This window comes from Triplophysa dalaica, chromosome 18 (genome assembly GCF_015846415.1).
Source record: "Triplophysa dalaica isolate WHDGS20190420 chromosome 18, ASM1584641v1, whole genome shotgun sequence".
Classification (NCBI taxonomy): Eukaryota; Metazoa; Chordata; class Actinopteri; order Cypriniformes; family Nemacheilidae; genus Triplophysa; species Triplophysa dalaica.
The window spans coordinates 2,399,259-2,422,148 of NC_079559.1; the positions used below are offsets into that span (position 1 = coordinate 2,399,259).

General features: G+C 37.4%; 1 protein-coding gene across 1 annotated transcript; it reads left to right on the top strand.

Moving 5' to 3' along the window:
• Positions 1-5,521: 5,521 nt before the first annotated feature.
• slc6a6a (solute carrier family 6 member 6a) lies at positions 5,522-22,846 on the top strand. The gene is made up of 14 exons (XM_056773224.1): positions 5,522-5,662; positions 8,787-9,016; positions 9,093-9,227; positions 13,520-13,754; positions 13,827-13,959; positions 14,874-15,008; positions 15,107-15,210; positions 15,297-15,421; positions 15,571-15,683; positions 17,338-17,475; positions 17,567-17,669; positions 19,123-19,223; positions 19,297-19,467; positions 19,544-22,846. Exons 2-14 carry the CDS (start codon positions 8,788-8,790, stop codon positions 19,697-19,699), a joined length of 1,878 nt encoding a protein of 625 aa, XP_056629202.1. The 5' UTR covers positions 5,522-5,662; position 8,787; the 3' UTR covers positions 19,700-22,846.
• Positions 22,847-22,890: the final 44 nt, after the last annotated feature.

Here is a 22,890-nt window from a genome sequence, read left to right on the forward strand (position 1 = left end):
TTGTTGTGGAATTCTTTGAATATTTATTTTCTTAAATTTGATATTGCTCCATAACTTTTATGAATAATTAGACTTTTCTTTATATGTATGACTTTTTATGTGCTGTCTCACTTTTGGACCACAACATTTTGTATCTGACCTAATCGATCAAGGTTAGATGCATTGTTCATTTTGGCCTTTAGGGAGCGCTGTGTATTACTGTACGATTGAAAAGCTCTCATACATCACAAAGTGAAGGACAAATCTTATTGTTATTCTGCCATTTTTTTAGCAGTCGGCTTTTTATCAGACGTCACTTCATCTGTAAATGTTTCGTAACTCAACGTCCCTGAAGACGGTGCCTATCAGTACATGCGTCTGCCAAGATTTCCATGTTTTTTATCAGCTCAGAGTGACTGACATGCATGCATCAGTTCATCTCAAAGTCTTATAACAATTTATGTGTTGTAGTTTATTAAGAGTTATTTATTTAATGGATTAGAGTTTGGTATTGGTGTTCAAACAAAAAACTAGAAATCACCAAACATTACTAAAGGTTTTCCCGATATATTATTTATAACCCTGCTAAAAAACCTGTATTATAATTCTTATAATTTTTATTAGAAATAGCATAATGAACCTTGGTAACTATTAAATCCAGTTGAATATTAGTGAAGTTTTCTGCAGTTATTTCCAGCAGGGTTTACCCTAAAAATAGATAATTTCCAAGCATTAAAATCCAAAGTGTACATATATTCGCTGGAGTTTGTTAACTTGTTATGATGAAGAGGGGCTCACTCTTGGTTTGCCTGTTTCTCCAGGCAACAGGAGTGTGAATTACCATGACAACTAGCTCAAGGAGAGAGAGATGGAGCTTGTCAGAGCAGTATTTCATTTATCACCAAAGCTGTGTGTTTGTATAACTGAGGTCCTTGAGTCATGAGACGCGTGCAATTTACCAGAGAGATTAAATATGAGGATGCTAACTAGGTCATAGTTGAGCAGATATCTTGCCAATATACAGTATTCACACAAACCTCTCAGCATCAGCACCACTACAGCATCGCCCACCATCACGCCACGTCATATCCCGTGGAGAGTTTTTTTTTAAGAGAAATATCACATTTGTAGAATTCACTGTTTTGAAGAGATTAAGAGAAGCTCGCCGAGGATGAAAAAGCTTGTTAAATTCAACTTTATTTATATAGCAGCACTAAAAACAACCATTGTTGAGCTCTGTTAAATCTAAATGTTATTTATTCATGCTCCGTCAGACGCTGAATATTTTATATCACAATACATCTCGTCTGGTGTTTGTGAAAGGATCTCCTGTGGAAAAAGTTTGTGAGTTTACAGTCATTTGATATTTTGTTCTGAGTAGGTTGATACAACCATCTCAAATTTGTTGTTAACAGTTGGACTTGGCTACTGTACATATCTTAAAAATGTCTGTTTGTCAATTTTAGTCTTTTAATAAGACAGTGATGACTATTACCAGGTTTTTTGTAATAACAAGGACTGAAATACATTTAATTTTGCAGTTGCCATGGTAAATGTTTCTAAGGGTCTAAGGTTTGTTGGGAAAAAGACCTTAATCATTTTTTTCTGATCTTTTATACTTCTTCTGGATGTGTTTGGTGGATATGAAGAGTTAATGTACAGATAACGTGAACAATTTTTTTTAAAAGACAACATTTTAAAGGGGTCATAAGGAACGAATACGTGTTTTTCTGTCTCTGGTGTGTAGAGTAATAAAGGTTTATGTAGGATATAGAAAGTAATTAGTAATAAGTAATTAAATGCATTTTGGAGAGAGTAATTTGTACAGTAATCTAATTACACTATTGAGTATGTAATTAATAACTAGTAATGAATTACTTTTCAGAGTAATTTACCCAACACTGGTTATAAGTTACCTATGCATGTATTAGACACGTAAAATTGCACAAATTCAAGTGTGGGAACAATCTGTCATTCTGTCTAAAAGCGAAAGCTCACCCACACCTGCCTGAAACGCCTCGTGTAACTACACCCACACAAATCTACGTCAGTAGGTGGTATGAGTTGACTAAGACCTCCCAAATGTATACACAAGGTGGGCGCACCTGTCAGTACAATTGAAGAGAAACCTGATGATCCAAATATGGTGAGAGGCGTTCCATTTACATCACACGCTTGCAATATTCGACCAATCACTACACACTGGTTAACTAGCCAATCATAGCGCACCTCGCTTTACAGAGCCATGTGATTTTTTTTAAATCTGCGCGTTCCAAAGAGGAGATACAAACATGCACGGTACGTGGAAATACAGCGTTTTTTAGACTTAAATTGTGTATAGACATTGCATTACATCTAAAGTTAACGATAATATTAGTTTTAGCCGAGTCATATCACCCCTTTAAAAATGTAGTCATCTGATTTTGCAAATTAACTCTTCATATGTTCAATTCTCTCTAGTGCATAGACATATAATTTTATTGTCATTAAAAAGTCTGGTTACTGTTTTCCTTTTAGTGCTTCTTAACCACAAGATGTCCAGTGTTTAGTATTACTATTTAAAATCCTACACAACCCAGTAATGCTGTTTTCATATTAAGCTTATCAAAAACAAACACAGCAGACAACAATCTGGCAACACATGCAGCCAGGGAACATGTTATAAATACCTTAATACTGACCAAATAAAAAACAACTACAGTCACCAACAGGAATCCATGTACAATGGTCCTTTTTCAGAGTTAATCTTAATCTTTATTTAAGTAAAAATGTTCGCATAAAACTACAATCACTTCCAATACTACTCAATGTACTTTTTCAATCTCTCTAAAAGTGCATGAACAGAGCATTTACAACAATATATGTCCTGCTGAAATTTTATTCAAGTTGTCTTGTACGTTTAATTCAGTGCTTCACCTTATTGTTTGTGTGAATATGTGTGTGAACAAACTCTTTCAGTATTCCCAAGAGTCCCAAACACGATTTGTAAGAGTGTGTGAGAATAAAAGAGGCTTATCTATGACATCACATGACTCCAGCATACCCACCTTCACACATCAGCCAAATGAAGCGAAAACAACAATTTATTAACCTGACTCCAGCAAATTCACTTCACATAAATTCACACAAGAGAACAGGGATCACACTGAACTTGAACGTTACACAACACGCATGGCTCAGCGCTCCGGAGCTGAGCTGATTTACAGTTATTATTTTGGCAAGGATTGAAAAGAACCCGTTCCATTAGACCGGCTCTTTAATCTCCTCCCGTGAGCTTGCGTTGGTAGCTCAAGAGACCTGTAAGGAAACCTGGCAACATGGTATAAAGACACGCTTAACCTTTCCAAAAAAGGTTTTGAATACTTGCGCCGCATGGGCAAAACTATTAGAATTCTTGCTGACTTGACCTGGTGTTAATACTTCACAAAAGGGACATTCTGATTTTAATAGAACTAGATGTCTTAGATGGACAAAGAATGTAAAATATACATTCTAATAAATTGTATTCACTCTTAATTATGTATTATTACAGCATTGAACCAACATTTGCCTGTTGTCAGACTAAACCATGCAGATGACATCACACCATTTTTGTGGATGTATGTGTAAAATAATAAAACAGAACCCACAAGAGGCTGAAAGAGAGGCAGCGCTCACCCTTTGTGTAATGTCCTGGTGAGATGCACAGTGAGGATGGACCGGCCATCTGTCTACAAACTTCCATGTGCCTACTGTATGTCAGAACAAAACTAGAATACCAAGGATCAAAATCTTCATTATACAGATAATTAGATCAGCTGCAGCCAAGATGTGTCTGTAAAAACAGAAAGAAATGAAACTAAAACCAATATAGTCATTTTTCAATTTTGGTTTTAAGTAAAAGAGCTCAAAAACAGACCTTTGTGGGTTGCTGGTCATATGACCTTGGAGCTCATTAATGTCATTGTATTGTATTTCTTAAAACTTAAGCTCTTCTAAAGAAATACCATCAAGATCCTTTGGCTTTGATTGGCAGACACATTTGGTTGGGGGGGGTTCTGTAACCATACAATCAGACTTTGGCAAAATGCTATCCCCACCCCCTCTTTCTGTTTCTCCAGTTGATCCCAAAGTTTGGAGTCTGGGCGGATTATCCCCTAATAAGGCCACCGACCCCCTTCATGTGACCTCAGTGGGGAATTTTTTAAGCAGTCAAGACCTCAACACTGGACTGAAGCTTCAAAACCACCTCAGAAATATTTGATTCTGCGTCAGTCACTGTGGTATCACGACGGCATGTCATGCATTCATTTCCTTTGCTTTCCAGGACAGTGACGCAGGACTTCCATCCCGAGTCAGAGCACGCGCGTGCACAAGGACGAAAGGTCCTTATTTTTTATTATTACACGGCTCATGTGAATGCTTGATTCTGATTGGCCAGTCGCGACATGCCAAGGGTTGTTATTTTCAAATAACAACCCTTGAATTTTATGTTATTCAATAACAACCGTTCAAACTAACACCCTGTAACCAGGATGCTGCAAATCATTTTGAGAGGGGCGGTTTAATATTACACAAAACATTATTATAAATATGTCTTTATATGTATAAATGATTAAACCAATTTGTCTGTTCGTGACGTTTGAACGTCGTTTCTTCTTCGTTAAAACCGAAACTAAACGGCTTTTCCTCGCGGAAATTCGGTAAAAATGAGCTATTCAAATATTTCAAATTACCATTTTATGTCCAGTTTTTTTCTCATGTGGCAAGAAGTCGTGTAAAGCGGATAATGTACAAGCCGCCGGCTGTTATCGCGAAATAAGTCCCTTCAGTATGAAACAAGACGCTTCGCGTCGGTCACGATCTGTCGGGGCTCATTTTTGCGCTTACAACCTGCTGCCATTATCCTTTACTCCTTAAAAATGGATCAAAAGAAGTATCATTTAGTAAATTTTAATTTATTTTAAATCAAGTTATCATTGACATTTCATTCCTTCATAATTTAGATGACGAGTTTGTTTAAAAAAATCCAAAATCATGTTTTTTATTGTGCATTCCAATTAATATCAATCAAACTACAGTTTTTTATTGTTTTATTTAAGCCACGATAACTAAAATACACCAACACAATAAAAATATGATAACATAATTAAAAACATGATTATCTCATTTTGGAAGCCAAACTCTTTATACATTGTGCAGAAAGTACAGAACAGAAACACCTGTGTTTGTGCTTACCGAATAATGCTATTTAAACGTAATTTATGAAGATTTCTTTCAAACCGATTTACATTCGTTTCTCACTCACATTTCTCAACCTATAACACAGTTAAACAATCGTGTATTTACAGCACTTGCATCTCTAAATAAACATCGTACGTCCTGTGTTTTGAATGGGACTCGATCCAGAATGAGGTATTTTGGACTCCGGTGAGGCTTGTAGCGAAATGATCTCCATTAGCAAGCCACAGAAATCGCGCACCGATGGAGGCGACGAGCGCGACGCGAGCGTGTGCGTGTCTCTTTAAGAAACGCGCTCCTGTTGCACGAGCCTGGTGTTTTTCCACTGTCTGCCTTATTACATGCGCTCCCCATATAAGACAAGTCTGGGGGAGAGGGCGATAAGAATATTTTCATTGCCTTGTAATCTCACCAGAAGACAAAAGAACATCAGAGGGATTTAAAGAATAAATTGCACAGACAGGTGAGTGATACCTTCAAGCCATCAGCCACTGAAGTGTGGTCTGCATCTTTAAGCGCATCTCTTTGTATAAACTCGTTTTTTGCGTGTCTGTGGAGTATATTATGTATCCTTTATGAACTATCAAGACTTTCAGATGTATTAAAATATTTTGCCATTCAGTAGTTTTTGGAATTATGATGTTTCGTTTCCAATTACAAGGGGGTTTGACATTGCATTCATTTCCTGGCATTTGTCTTAATATGTTGCGCAGAAATATTCATTTTTTTTTGTGCGCGCTTTTTAGTGCTCGTTTCCATTCTTTAAAGTGCTCCCGCCGGATTTTGCATGCTCAGTGTCATTAAATATTAAATGCAATGGGTTTGTTTTGGTTGCTCTGTAATGAAAGATGATTTAAACGCTGGTTAACGCTGCGCCGGTCTCGTGCATCTCCATAAAACGCTTGTTGACAGTCACACGAGGACCACCAGCGCATGCCAGATGAACAGAATAAAGGTTCATGTGAAATTGTCCTGCATGTTCACACCGACACCATTAGAGATAGTTCAGTCTCAGAGCTGTCACGTAAGTGCTTCACACCGAAATACCCAATGTAGGTTAATGGGACACAGGTTTTAACTTCTCATTGTGCGCAGGGATCTAATGCACAGGCCTGATGGATGTGCATTAGAGATAAAACAGGTTGGGAAATTAAATGGGTGGTTTGAGGCGTGTCCGAGCGCGCAGCCTTTCATTGTGCCATGTGCAATGGATGTGTTTATTATGCAGACTTACAACATCATAAAAACCCGATCATGTCGTTATTTTATTCCGGACATTGGGTTCAGTGGGTTCACAATACGAAACGCGTAAAAATATGTCATTTCATCAGGAGCGCGCGTGGAGAATCAGGGCACCTTGTGGCGCGCCTTGCATGGGGTTATTTGTATAATAAGGTTTAGTTTTTGATAGCAGGCAGATTTGGTTTTTAACACGTGCCCTTCGATGACCTTGCAGAAACAAACATTCAAAATCTCTGATAGAAGAGGAGTTGCTCTTTATCATAGTGTGGCACGGCATGAAATAAAAGACAGAGATTCTTGAGTTTCCTTGCTTTTGTTTTGTATTATTACCAATCATTTGCTTTAAAGTACAGTAACTTGAACCGATTGTGTATGGTAGAGACAACAAAGAATAGCTGTTACCTTCCAGTTTAGATCTCATGTTGCTGCTTCCTTTAAAATCTAATTTGCATAAATATTAATTTTCATATTTTGCGAGCTTTCGGGCATAGAAGGACAATGATGCATCACTGCTTCTAACTATTCTATCATGTGCATTTGTGGACTTAAATACACTTCAAATTGCACTTGTAACGGTACAGTTGGTAGTATAACCTATAACCTCGATTGCTTTCCAAACATCTCACAGCTGAACATCCAGAAAAGGTTAACTGCAGCTGTCTTCTGTTGTGACCTTCTGATACTATGTCACGGCTCATTTGCTTTCCACATTGGTTGATTAAACAAGCGTTTCAGCGCTTTTGTTTGTAGTGAGCTATCAGTATTTATCTATATCAAGGCTATCGAGAGCTCATTTAAACGGCTCTGAATGATGGTGGATGAGTTAAGCTGAGCTGTGACCCTACGGAATGGTCACCACAACATTTCGGCACAAGGACGTTTAAAGTAGTGTGAATCAGGTTTTCTAGCAATCTTTCAGTTAGTTATTATTATCAGCTTCACAATGAATGTTGACACATTACTCTCTAGACAAGATAAGATGGACAGTTTATTGTGATTTAATGGCTCGTTGGAATCTAATGTCGTAAAAACAAGAGGCTACGCTACGTCACGCAGATGTGATTTATGTGTTTACCAGACAGGGTTTATCTTGTAAATTTAACTAGGATATGTCCACACATTATCAGAGGACTGAAATGAGATTATAGAAATAGAAAAGGACATTAAAAAGTCATGCACTCACCAGTGAGTTTAAAAAAAAACTAGTGCGCGTGAGGTAGATTATCAGTTTAAGTGTTGAAGATGTGAGTGTTGGTCTCCAACACAATGTCAGACGGCAGGTGAAGAACAAGCTTCTCAGTTTCCTGCATGGTCTGAATCTCATTTCAAGAGCTTTATTCTATCACATCGTTTTGAAAAAAACGGATCAGTCATCTTCTCGATTGTATTTTGCAATAAATGTAATATAAAAAAATCAAACAATAAAATATCACATCATTAAAAAATCCCGATATGAGCCATACTAAGAAAGAAAATCACACGTGAGATCTGTTTAATATCTGATTTCTCATGGATCATCAAATAAGTAAATGGAAAGAAAGCCGACTTTTTTCTAAAGAAAAAGTAAAAGCCAAAATTGTCACATATGCTTCCAGTTATTGAAAAGTTTCAAGAGTTAATTTGCTTATTTTTCTATTTCTTCTAATCAATTTGAAAAGAAACATCAGAGACTAAGTTTATACATAAATAAAACAACATACAACTCATCGAAGCACCTGGACAACCAAGAAGAAAAGCTTTATAAATTAGTTTGCTTTCATGGGCATACACATTTTATTGAAACTTTCGAGATATTGTGTTATTTGCTTGATTCTTAAAGTGACAGTTCACCCAAAATCGAGATTACTGTCTTCATTTTAATCACCCTCTTGACATTTCAAACCTTTATGACTTTTGTATTTCCGCAGAACACAAAAGAAGATATTTTAATGAAAGTAGGTAACCGAACAGCACTGGACCCCTTTCACTTTTATTGTATGGACACAAAACCAATGCAAGTGAATGGGGTCCAGTTAACAACATTCAAAATGTCTTCTTTCGTGATCTGCTGAAGAAAGTCATACAGGTTTGACAAAAGAGCGAGTAAAGAATGACAGAATTTTTATTTTGGGGTGTAGTATCCCTTTAAGGATGTTTTTGCTGTGCTTGTGTGACCATCATTGCTTCAGGCATTAGCTGTCTGGTGAGATTTGCAGATATTATTTGAATCTTTGTGCTCTGTGTTTTATATAATAGCACCGCGTGATATGAAATCTCAAAGGTAAAACTCACATGCATGAATGTTATTCTGCTCTTTTGACTGCTCGTTTTTAGGTCAGTGACACGTTTTTCTGTTTGATTTTCAGGATGGCACAGAAGGAAAAGTTGCAGTGTCTTAAAGATTTCCATAAAGACACTTTGAAGCCGTCTCCCGGTAAGAGTCCCGGCACACGTCCAGAAGATGAGGCGGAGGGCAAACCACCACAGCGGGAGAAATGGGCCAGCAAAATGGATTTTGTGCTCTCAGTGGCCGGAGGTTTCGTAGGTTTAGGCAACGTCTGGCGTTTCCCGTACCTCTGCTACAAGAACGGCGGAGGTCAGTGTGTGTTACCATGCCTGTAACGTACTCATGTTTTTGTGCTTGTACACTTACCCATTGTTGGTCTTTCCAGGTGCATTTCTCATCCCCTACTTCATATTTCTGTTCGGTGGAGGTCTGCCGGTCTTTTTTCTGGAGGTGGCGCTTGGCCAGTTCACTTCTGAAGGGGGGATCACCTGCTGGGGGAAACTGTGTCCCATTTTCACTGGTGAGACAAATAGATGAATCAAAAGAGAGAGAGAGAGAGAGTCAGGCAGGCTGGCTTTGATTTAATGGCTTGTCTGTGTGAAGGTTCTTTTAATCTGCATAAATCTTTGTCTGTTTCATATTTTATTCCCCTCCTGCGGGGGCTCATGGCAGCATCGACCAATCAGCACAGCCGTTACTGTGATCTGTTTAATATAAATTTAAAATCGAGCCCAAAAAATTCAAGGGATGATTAAATCTCTTATAATATCTCTGGTTATGTGCTTTCTGCAGCCATAATCCATCTTCCTCCAGTAGTGCATTCTGACATATTGTTTTTTTTGCGACATCACAAATGCAACGGATGAGCCCGATTGGCTGACAAGGCATCTCCTCACACACATCTTCACTGTGACCTGTTTTCAGCATCCGCTGCGGTTGCTAGGCAACCCTACAAGATGCTGTGTTCTTTTAAAACGCGTCTTTGTGTCCCGTTGCGACCCGGGCCCGTTCTTTTCCGCCTGCGCAGGGAAGGATACGGGTCATTGGCGCACACACTGTATGCGCGTTTAATTCTCCATCATTTGTTTGCGCTGCACTTCTGCCGAGCACAATCACGCTCTGACTCACATCCAACTCTGGCTCTCGTCTACACTCGACATTTGGACATGTACTTTGATCGCCATGGCAACAGCCGTGAGAGGTGACTGAGATGGTTTAGATTGGATCTCCTGCTCGGAGAGTGTCAGCTCGGAAGCTCAAATGGAGGCAGACGGAGGTGTCTCATTGACTACAATCTTAATATTCATTCTGTGCTCACGCACACCCTGCTGTCACGGCCGGGCTATAATTAGCATGCATGGCGCTGATGAGCGATATTTTATGGAATCGTGAGCCCCTGCAGCGCCCCCTTTAATCCAATGGTTTTGTTAGGAGACTTTATAACAGCTGACTATTCTCACACGTCTACAAGTAGAGGGTGAATTAGGCCACCGGAGAGAAGAATTTGAGTACAGCTTTCATCACAAACCACTTTAATGATAGTGTATTGTAGGGATGGCATGATAACACATTTTAGGTCCGATCTTATAGTATCTGCCAAAGTCAATACTAATGTGATATCATGCTTATCCCTCTCTGAAAAGTCTGTCATGTTTATCACCTTCACGTCATTAAAAATGTTTAAGGTGTTTTTTTTGTGGCCGACGATATTTTGGAGAAACAAATGGTTTGTGTCCATACAATGGAAGTCAATGGGGGTTTCAGTGTTGTTTGGTCAACTACATTCTTCAAAATATATTCAATTGTTTTCTGCAGAAGAAAGAAACTCGTACAGGTTTGCAAGTGAAAAAATGACAAAATAATTTCAATTTTGGGGTGAAATATTCCTTTAAATGGGCATGCGGCAATTCAACATCAAGTACTAGAATCATTCCAATACTGCATGAAATGGCAGGAACGTATATATCGCCAATAAAATATAAATTTGATATGAATCATTAGCATGAATTGTGATGTAAAAGCGGCGAGATATTAGTTTGGTGATTCCTACTTTATTGGATCTTTTCTGTCCTGTTGCTTTAAACTTGACAGTCTCACTGTAATGATGTGGAAAGAGTGGTCAGGATATTCCTTCATAATTCACCTGTTGTGTTCCATGAGAAACAGTCATGACAATAATGACACACAGAAACACACACGCAGGGTCAGGCTTCATCACCCCACACCCCACAGGCACCAACCTCTCTCTCTCTCTCTCTCTCTCTCTCTCTCACACACACACACACACACACACACACACCTTTTGAATTCTGCTGTCAGCTGTCACAGTGAGCTCCTGGCTCCGCGTGGTGAGCTTGTGGCACATTGTATTAATTATAGCGTGAAACTGGCGTCCAGCCTTTTGTCTGGCCTCCCCTAAAAAAAGTCACACAAAAAAGTTAACAGATGAAGAGGTGTTGAAGTCGACAGGTGAAGAAGCTTCATTTGTGTTTGACTCATTAGAACACAGCAGGGCCATCAGAGAAAACAACCCGAGTCACCTGCTCTCACAATGCCTCACAGACTGTAAATATCTGTTGACATGCACTAACCCAGTTTCAAGGCAGTTCAAAGCTTAGGCACGAAATTCGGAATCTATTGATTCGTGTTCATGGAATGAATTTCCAATTTTCTGTGTCACTGCGACTTGTACAATTATATATTTATAATGAATTCCCATCAGATTGCGTTGATATATAATAATACTTATAAAAGATACCACATGTTAAAATACGTGGGATTGAAAGACGTGCTGATTGATATGAAGAAAAGGGGGAAATTCATGTTCATGAACACGAATTTATAGAATACAATTTGTGAAAACGTCACGAATTCCCTTGAGACTGCGTGTTCTTGTGTCTGTGGTATCTACAACAGCAGAAACGGCAAGAAACACTTTTTACAATTTCTTGTTTTTATTGAAAATGTTTTGATTAGTAGAAAATTACATAACAAGATGTAAAAATTATACGAAATACATACAATGTAAACCGTAGCCTAAAGTCCCTGTGAACGGGAATTTGCGATCGTTTTTACTTCCGTATTCTGACACATTTCCGTGAAAAGGAATTTCAAATGGAGACAATGAGTGGGCGTGGCTTGCGTTTTTCACTGCGAATTGATTGGATGTGTAAACAGCTGTTGCATTGATTTTGAAATGAAACTAATAGCAGACGGACAGTTGAAGGGGAGGAGTTAACGTCATTTCAAATGTATAGTCATTTCAGGGCGGAAGTGCATTTTCAGATTTTAAAGGGGTGATATGGCACGGCTGAAACAAATTTGATCGTTTATCGGTATCGTGTATACACTCAAAAAAACGCTGTATTTTATTTTGTGTATTTATTTTAGGTAATTTTTATACCTGTTTTTATTTTTGCTCCTTTGGAATTGTTTTGATGGAGGTCTCAGTTTTGTGTCATTTAGAGCATCTCAGTCTCAGATGTTCCTCCTAAAATTCCTTATAAATTCCTTATACTTGTTCAAACACATGAAGAGTATAGAAGTGTAAAATGAATGTGGATTGTAGAGGTCAAATAATCTGGACTTGGGTAAATTTGATGAGAAATGTTCATAACATTGAGATCTTCAGTATTATTGACAAGACTTGACAAATCGAGCAGGTTAAATGTTTTGGTTATGGTTAAAGAACCATATTGTTATAAGGTTAAAGGTTGATGAAGCGTTGTGCGTGAGGTTTGTTTGCTCCATAGGGACAATTTGTGCCAGTACAAACCCACAGACTGCTTACTGACAAGTGCTGACTAGAGAGCAAGTTATTCAGTTGTTAGACCTAACATGGTAGTTCACCTAGTTCTAGATCAAGATTTCCTTGTTTACATGATGAAACCGATAGTTTCGCAGAATGGAGGGTTGATCTCTGTTGATGTGACTACCCTTACAACAAAAAAGCATACTACAAATTCATTTTATTAAGTAAACTTGAGTAAAGTTCAAGATGGTTTTAGGTATACTGTACTTGATCTAGTAATACTATCAATAGTCTGCGAATATCAAACAACTTACCTGCAATATACTTGTAAGTGGACTATTTCAATACTACTTTTTATTTGATAATAGAATATGTCTAAGCATATTTTATGTGACAGTAAGCAATGAGAATACAGTATTGTAAATACTAAAAACTATGTTTTTCATTTGTACTGCAACTATATTAAAAGTGAACTTATAAATAGACTAATAGTTAACTAGCAAATGTTTTTGTTGTTTAGGAAAGTACACTTTGAAGTACACTTACACTTAATGGTTTTTCTAGTTTTAACTTAACATCCTACTTATAATTAACTATTTAGATATAATTTTTCCATTTAATTATAATACTTTAATTAAGTATAATCCTGTTTAGCTGTTCATTTTTTATATCTGAAATGTGTACTTTTAAGTGTACTTGAAGAAGATCAGGATCAATTCCATGCAAGCTTTATTTACTCTTAGCTTGTCCACCCCAAAGCGGATTTATTGTAATTTAAACTCGTTCAAAAGAGTAAACAACTCCAAACTCGGGTATACTCAAATATACTCTAAAGTATATTTCCGAAGTGTTTAAAAAGTAGTTTGAAATGATACATTCTTATTATAATTAAAAAAAGTATTATAATTTAAATTATTTTTATTAAATTTAATTTAATTTAATTTTATATACATTTTCTTATTATATAAAAAAGTATACTAATAGCACACTGGAATAAACTTATTTTACTGAGGGGTACTTTATAATGACCAGTTGTTGACAATCTCATTTGTGCGTGACAGGAATCGGCTACGCCTCAGTTGTGATTGTGTCTCTTCTGAACATCTACTACATTGTGATCTTGGCGTGGGGTCTGTATTACCTGCTGCAGTGTTTCCAACACGAGCTGCCGTGGGCTAGTTGCCGGCACAGCTGGAACACGGCGAACTGCGTAGAGGACACCGTCCGCAAGAACACAACGCTCTGGCTCTCCGCCAGCGCCACCAACCTCACCTCGCCGGTCAAAGAATTCTGGGAGTGAGTATAAAGCGCGTGGGCGCGGTGACCTGAGGCTGTGTGCGCACCCGTACTCATCACTGTCGTCTGTAGGCGGAACGTCCTGAGCATATCTTCAGGGATCGACGAGGTCGGCGGGCTCAAGTGGGACCTGGCGCTGTGCCTGCTAGCCGTGTGGATCATCTGCTTCTTTTGCATATGGAAAGGAGTCAAATCCACCGGCAAGGTCAGAGAACGAAAAACATGTTATGTGACGGTTCATAACCAGTTCTTTTCCACAAGAATATGTGAAGAAAATATAACCAATGCATTTCTACAAATAAAATAATCGCGACCCTTACCAACAGTGTTGGGCAAGTTAGTCTGAAAAGTAATTCGTTACTCGTTATTTATTGCTTATTCAATAGTGTAGTTAGATACCTCTACAAATTACTCGCTTCCAAAAGTATTTAATTACTTATTACTAGTTACTTTCTGTATCCTATATTAACCTGGATTAGTAAAGTGATTCAAGGATAGACATATGAAGGCTCTTTTATTTCATTCAAAGTAATCATGTAAATTAAATAAAGTTCTCTTATTAACTGACCAAAGTAATACAAATGTGAAAATTATACATTAAAGCATGCATTTTAAAGTTAGACTTTGAACTTTGATGTCAATTCAACTATTGCACACACATATTACACACATTATTTAGTTGAATTAGATGTGAAGTAACTGAAATTAAATTACCGAAAAATAAGAGTAATCACTGACTTTACTTTTTAAAGGGAAAAGTAATTTAATTACAGTTACTAAATAATTATTATTGAAACCAAGTGCTTGTATTTTTCGAAATACAATAAAGCGTCACTGTACAACTCGATATACTGTAATATATTAACAATTTATTAGTCTACATATTTTCTTATAAATATTAAAGAATTTAATACATTAAAGAATTGTATTTTCTTTGCGTATGGTGTAACTAAGAAATGTAAAAAAAAAGGTTTTCCACTTATTTTAATGCTTTTTTTGTCTTATTTTAAAACATTTTAAGTCATCTTATGGGATTTTTAAATAAAGACGTGGTGGCTTTGTGAACAATTTATGAAAAAAATTATGTTCACAAATAAGGTGAAACCTTCTTCTGTCCAGGTGGTTTATTTCACAGCTACTTTTCCCTTCCTCATGTTGATCGTGCTGTTGGTTCGAGGCGTGACGCTGCCCGGTGCTGCCGAGGGCATCAAGTTCTACCTTTATCCCGACTTGACCCGCCTACAGGACCCTGAGGTACCAAGAGAGAGATGTTGTTGGTCGGCTAGTTTTCTGTTCTTTCAAAGATGCATTTTACATTTGAAGAAAACATGACTGTCTGTGGTTCGGTGCAGGTGTGGATTGATGCCGGCACACAGATATTTTTCTCTTACGCCATTTGTCTTGGTGCTATGACATCGCTGGGAAGTTACAACAAGTACAAGTATAACTGCTACAGGTTTGTGTAAATTCACTATATAACTTTTATCCTTGACTGTATGCGTTATATTTGTAGTTTATATTATTTTATGTTGTGTGTGTTAGAGACTGCTTGCTGCTCGGATGCCTGAACAGTGGTACCAGTTTCGTGTCAGGCTTTGCCATCTTCTCTGTGCTGGGGTTCATGGCACAGGAGCAGGGCGTGGCCATCAAAGATGTTGCTGAATCAGGTAATGCTCAGGGTCAAAGGTCACAGGCTCCTCACAGATCATTGTGCAGAATCAGAATTTACACTCATGGCTGTCTGCACATGTGACTTGTTACAGTGTGTTCGTGTTGTGTCCTCTTGAGCACATGGCGTAACTTGTGTGTCTCTCAGGTCCTGGTCTGGCTTTCATCGCGTACCCCAAGGCCGTTACCATGATGCCACTGCCAACGGTCTGGGCGATACTGTTCTTCATAATGCTTCTGCTGCTAGGCCTTGACAGTCAGGTGAGATCACACACGTCATTGCACTTTCTGGTCAGTAACATCAGCATCACCTAAGGCATAACCTTTGACTCATCAGATGTTGTTAATAGACACAGGAGCGAAAAAAGGGTATTTTTTTACGCCAAAAGAAAATGAATACAATTTTATAATATATATGATGTATAGTGATAAGCATCTGCTAAATGAATAACTGATAATATTAATTACATATTAATCATTAATTACATAATGATAATAGAAAATAACATATTACAGAATTATAGGATTAAAATTGACTTTGGTTTACGTTTTCCAAACGTTCTCTCAAAGTTAAATATTTTCTTTCAGTAACGTTAAAAAAGCCTCTTTTCAACATTTAATGTTTTAGAACATTTGAAAGGTTTAGAAACTTTGGTATAAAATATTATACTTACATCGTTTCACTTTTTCATGACGCAATATCAATTTTAGCAAAACATGGCTCCATTTTTGGGGGGTTTTATATATGTATTTATTTATTTTATATATTAATTAATTGTTAGCTGGGTAGTTCATTATACTATATGCTCTATAGCGGGGCCTTCGGAAAAGTTCGGAGTACGCATGAAAGGAGTTGCGTACAAGTAAAGTGCATTCTCATATATTTCTGAACTTCTGTTCAAATTTGTTAATGCTGTAAAGTGCTAATTTGACAGGGAATTGACACCACGCCGCTTCTGCATTGTAAACTCTGATAAAACTCGTACGTGTTTAAAGTCAATGAAATGCTGACCGTGTATTGATGGTGTACCTCAAACATGTTGCACTAAAAAGTAACGCGGACTCGTTGCATCATGATATGACGCTCTGCAGAAGAAACACTTCAGAAAAACTGCCGTTTGCACACCTGTGAACACACATTGAATTTTATATGAAAATGGCATCCATAAATGCATACCAAACATGGCAACATTGCTTCATTTCACTTTTACGTCTAAAGAAACACAAAGTGAGGACTCTATTAAGTGTCCCGAGCATTGAGCGAGCAATAAAACAGTCCTCTAGGTGTGTGACATATGAGACTGTGGTGTTGGAATGGAAGATTGCAAACATTGAGAGAGTTAAGCCAGCAGCTCATAACTCTAAAGCACACCGCTCAATCCTGATGTGAAACATCATCTTTCACAGGCGGCCGTGAGCCAAAGCTGAAGAATTATATCGATATATTTAGGGCTTCCACCCACAAACACGCCCGCACACTCGCATCACGAGACGCTGAAGTTATTCCAGTCTCATATGACATATGCGCTGAATCACATTCTCTCATCATTTATTAATTCTCCTGTGATTTCAAACCTGTAAACATTTTTCACTTCTGCAGAACACAAAAGAAGATATTTCGAAGAATGTTGGCGACCAAACAACATTGAACCCCTTTGACTTCCATCGTATGAGACATTTCTCAAAGTATCTTCTTTTGTGTCACACATAGATTTTGAGTTACACGAGAATGAATAAATGATGACAGAATTTTATTTTTGGACGAACTGTCGCTTTAAGAAAGTCTCCAAATATCACAATGGGTGAAAGAACATGAAGTATTTGAGTCAGATCATAATACAGATTCTCAAGCTGCTTTTTAAGTTTGCTTGAATATGTGTAGTTCTGCTAAGTGACGTGTGCATTTCTCCATCAGTTTGTAGAAGTGGAGGGTCAGATCACCTCTCTTGTTGATCTGTACCCATCCCTCCTAAGGAAGGGATACCGGAGAGAAATCTTCATCGCTGTCATCTGCGTCATCAGTTACCTGCTGGGACTCACCATGGTCACTAAAGTAAGAGTCACAGTGAGGGGCCAAGAAAAGAACGTGTTTCTATGTCACTGTGCAGCTTTTGAACTTTAACGTCCCTCTGTGTTTCTCTCAGGGTGGCATGTACGTCTTTCAGCTGTTCGACTATTACGCGGCCAGCGGTGTTTGTCTTCTCTGGGTTGCATTCTTTGAATGTGTTGCAGTAGCCTGGGTTTACGGTAAGCATTGCTTTTTAAGATTCTGATAATGTGCAGTCAGATAAATCCACCTCTGACAGGATCATCATATCAAAACACACACGGAGACACACTGTATGCTTTACAAAATAAGATCCTTTGGTTTGTTTACTGTATAAATACAGAGCTCACGTACACCTTCATCTCTCTCAGCTGTGTTTGTCTGGAATTAATCTGATATTATCTTATTTAGTTTTATATAATCAAATCAGACGTGTGGGATTATCTCAGGTCACTCTTGCAGTCATGAGTGGTCCCATATGAAACTTTCTCTCACATGTTCTGCACTGAACAGCTGCAGAATTCTGTGGAAATGTTTCTGTGGAGAGATTTAAGATCTGCAAACCGTTCTGTTGCTGACAATTAATACATACAGTAAACCCTATACGTGTCTGAAAACTTCTGAAATCTCCAAAATATATAAATGTCCAATGAAAATTTATATATATATATTTTTATAATATTTTTTATTATAGTACAACATGAAGGATGCATGTTTTACAATAGCAAACGTGTAGTATTACATTTTTTACCGTAGTAAATGTATAGTATCTATGTTTTAATGTATTACAAGTGTAGAGTCCATGTTTTACTGTAACAAAAGTGTAGTATTCATGTTTTACCGTATTAAATGTGTAGTTATTCATGTTTACCATAGTAAAAGTATAGTATCTATGTTTCACCGTATAAATTTTGTAGTTATTCATGTTTTACCATAAAGAAGTGTAGTTCTTGTATTCACTATAGTAAAATAATAGCATCCATTTTTATTGTGGTAAAAGTGTAGTTATAAGTTTTACCATAGTAAAAATGTAGTATCCCTGTTTTACCATAGTAAAAGTGTCATATTCATGTTTTACTGTATTAAAGGTGTCGTATTCATGTTTACTGTAGTAAAAGTGTAGTATCCATATTTAACCGTAGTAAAAGTGTCATATTCATGTCTTACCGTAGTAAAAGTGTAGGATCCTGTTTTACTGTGGTAAAAGTAGAGTAGGCATGTTTTACCGTAGTAAAAGTAAAGTAGACATGTTTGTGGCAGATTTTGATTACCATTCATATTACCCTGGTTTTACTCAAAATATCATCGTAAAATTATAGTATGGTTACTATAGCAAGACGCTTGTTAATTTGTGGTCACCATGGTATAACCATCCATGTTTTTTGGTTTTATTTGTTGTAAAACCATAGATAATTTTCATTAGTAATAACATGGCATTAGATAAAATATCAGATGAAGTGTCATATTTAGAACATACTGTTTATGTTTACATACACGTCAGATGAGGACATATCCATAGATGTCCGATGTGATGAACTACGCCTGTGTATAGCTTCAAACGTTCAATAAAATTACTAGATCATTGGTTTGTTTTATATATTTTTTTTATACTATACCGGGGTCACTCTAAATACTGTATATGATTGTTTGCAGGGGCTGATAATTTCTACGATGCTATAGAGGATATGATTGGTTACAGACCCAATGGTTGGATGAAGTGGAGCTGGATGTTTATAACGCCGGTCCTTTGTGTGGTAAGCGTGTCTGGATGTGTGTTTTATATGATAACCTGTGCATCATTCGTGATCTCTTGTCTTTCTTTGTTAGGGTTGTTTTGTCTTTTCATTGGTGAAGTACAAGCCCCTCACCTACAACAAGCAGTACGAGTATCCCAATTGGTCTATCGGATTGGGTTGGGCTCTCGCACTGGCTTCTATGATTTGCATCCCGATGATGGTCGTCATTAAAATCATCCAATCGGACGGCTCGCTGATAGAGGTGAGATGAAACAATCTTACTTCTTAAAAAAACAACTCTTACGCTATATAACTACAATGATCTTCATTGTGTTTAGCGGATCAAAGCCGTGGCGGCGCCAGTGAAAGGGGGCGCAAGTTCTCGTCCCAAGGAGTACAGCCTGAAGAACAGCGAGCTGCTTCATCCTCTGGACCCCAACGGCATCATCGCATTCACCAAAAACACCCACACCGTTGTAGAAACCACAATGTGACGCTCTCTAAGAGAGATTCCCAAATTCTCCCTTCCTTCTCCTCTCCTGTTGGAGATCCCGGATCTGTATCTTTTCTCCCTCACTGTACTAGTACAATCTGAGTCGGTCTTTATTTAACGAAATTTTCATAAATCCATATATCTTTTTTGCCATGTAGGATTTGTATTATAACTGTAATCACTGATATCGGCATTAACGCCGATGTTGGAATGAATCGATGTGTTTAGTTTCTATTGAATCTGTTGTGCGCTGTTCCTCTGTGTTCTGACCAGGCGAGGTGACACGGCAAAGCGACTATAAAAGCTATTTTACCATATTAAAGAGACGTTTTGCTATTTGCTTTTATTTTTATCTTTGTCTTCCTAGCCCCAAGTTGAATCTCGATGGTCTCACACATCCCTCACGTTCAGACTTGGTCGTGTCGCTCTGCCGAAAGCGTTCCCTGTAGTCTCGCCTGTTTGGAAGACAGCGTTATTCAAGTGTGAGAGTTGTTTGTAAACAGTTCAAGCTTCATATTGTTGGGAAAATATTACAATAAGACAGCAGCAAACTAAACATTTAGCTACATAATACCGTCTGTCCGTGGTTGTGGCAGTAAGTCTTGTAAGATGGGGTTCGTAACGTTCTTTGTCTCGAAGAAAAACGAATGTACCTCCGCTTCGGGCGGACGCTCTGCACAACTTACAAATGCATACATGTGCGCGTACACACCTACACACACACAAACACACACAGTATGAAACACACAAGCGTAACGCTCTGTCCTGAAGTTTCTTCTTGAATGTTGTGATCACTGCCACAAGATGTTGTTATACTGCAGGCAGCTGTGTTCACGTTGAATATACGTCTCGTTTGAAGCAGTATTATAAGCTTCATGTGCTGTAAGATGGCATCAAAGAGCTGTTTTTATTATCATCACACAGGGCTGTTTGTATGTTGGAGCACACACGTCTGAGACCACTCGTGAAAATGCTTTTTGCCTTCTTTCTAATTGTTTATATTACAAATGATAATACCAAGCAAGCATTAAATCAAAATGGTCTTAGAATGGCCCGACAGAGTCAACCTATACAAAATATAAATTAATTTTACTACATATAAGTTCAGGTATATTTTAACCTTACAATGTTAAGAATTTCCGTAGAAATTGCAGTATTACTGGCAGCAGTTTGCCAGTTATTTACTGTAGATTTACATTTATGATATTTACTGGCTACAGATTGTTCAAAGATAAATGATCATTAAACATTAACAACTCTTTATCCTTACAGAAAAAAGCGATTAAAAAACAGCCTCATGCAAAGCATACTGGGAACCAAAATTAGAAAAAAAGATGTTAAAGGTGTATGTGGATAATGTGTTCCCAGAATGCTTTGCATGAGGCTGTTATTTATAGTTTTTTTCGGTAATGATAAAGACTTGTCAATGTTTAATATTCTTTTATCTTCTAACAACTGTTGCCAGTTAATTAGATCAATATAAATATGCAGTAAGATACTGGCAACTAGCTGCATAACTACAGCGAATGTTTACAGTGGACGTTTGAATACTAATATTAATGTAGTGCACTTGTAAGTGTACCATTTTCATACTTCTTGAAAAAACTGCCCCACTTAGTTTATAAAAGTATACTTTTAGGTATACTTAAGTGTAAAAGTGGTCAACTTTGAATAGACGACTAGTTACGCTTTATATTTTTGTACTGATACTACAGTATTCTTCAGTGAACTGATACAGTGATATACTGACAGTTGTAGCTTTTATTTGAGCACATATTTTAGTTTATGAAAGTTCACTTTGAATTTCGCTCTGAGTTAAATACTAGTTTTGTATACTACTCATCATCCTTAAAGTGCACAATGATATAAATAGTAATAAATAAGTATACTATTATGTTCATGTCTTTGTAGCTTTAACTGCTTGAAGTTGGCTAGAAATAAATTCCACCGATCACGGTGTAGCTACACGGATTTTATTAAGATACAACCCTACATAAACTCCAACATGTACCTTTATAGAACGGTAAATAAAATTATGTGAAAAAGTATTGAATAGGCTTTTCAATCAAAAGAGGAATCACAACTACAACCCAAGTATACTCAAATTATATCTCAAAAATACGTTTCTGTAAATATAAGTACACTTTTTAAGTTTAAACCAGTATCCTTAAGGTAAACTTCGGATGACCCAGTAATAGTTCTTCTTTGTGCGTCATTTTCTTTCTTTTTAATTTTCACGTGGTCTCAGACTTTAGGATCCTTCTGTACAACACGTGATCCATTATCGCCGAACCGCTCAAGACTGTAACAATCATCAGCTTTCAGGATTAATAATCCTGGGCTTTATATCAATGCACAGAGACACTGCCAATTCCCTCTCGGGCTCAAATCTCAAATCGTGCGACTGTCACTTTAAACACTTTAAATGAGCCTTAAACCGTAAAATATTTCAGCTAGAACTGCCCCTCATAATACTCCCATGTCCTTTACCCCAGACAACCCTGCCCTCCAAAAATACAACCCTGACCCTTTGACCCAACTGTCTGATCATGTGACCTGTGACCCCTTCTAGATTAGCTAAACCGTCTGTCCCGTCCCCACTACACAAAGACACACACTTCTCTTTAAGACTCATGTTCGTTCCTGTTTAGCATTTCATTTATCTAAAACTTGCCTTTTTGTATTTAACCATTTTATACTGTACCTGACGTGATTTGCCGTATTTTTCTGAATGTATTCCGAAATTTATATTTGAACAAGTGTGAGCCTATACACCTTGCAGTGTGCAATATTTGTAAACAAGTGGCTTTTCCATTTTTTTATTATCATTTCAGATGGAAAATGTGGCCAGATTGAAACAGGAAGTTCAAGATACGGTTTTTCTTTGTCATAACTAAATGGCTTATTCCTTTTTTGCTGTAATAAGAAAACTTGATTAAACGATCTTGTTAAACCAAAGTAGTTTTGTGACAGACATCATACAAGATGCATGATGCATCTTTCAGATATGAAATAAAAAACGAAAATGATAAATGTGTGTTTGTGTTTGAAATGCGTCTGTGAAAAATGTATTGTTACAATGTCACTTTGGATTAAAACATCTCAAAATGCATGAATGTTTTAGACATAATAAAATAATTAAAGCAAATGGTTGCTGTCCTTCTGCAATCTCGATGTCCACATTGACAGTTT

Coding starts and splice junctions, on each gene's coding strand:
- slc6a6a (XM_056773224.1), top strand. CDS start 8,788: ATGGCACAGAAGGAAAAGTTGCAGTGTCTTAAAGATTTCCATAAAGAC. Junction 15,211..15,296: donor TACAAGTATAACTGCTACAG/GTTTGTGTAAAT, acceptor TGTGTGTGTTAG/AGACTGCTTGCTGCTCGGAT. Junction 15,684..17,337: donor TGCTAGGCCTTGACAGTCAG/GTGAGATCACAC, acceptor TTTCTCCATCAG/TTTGTAGAAGTGGAGGGTCA.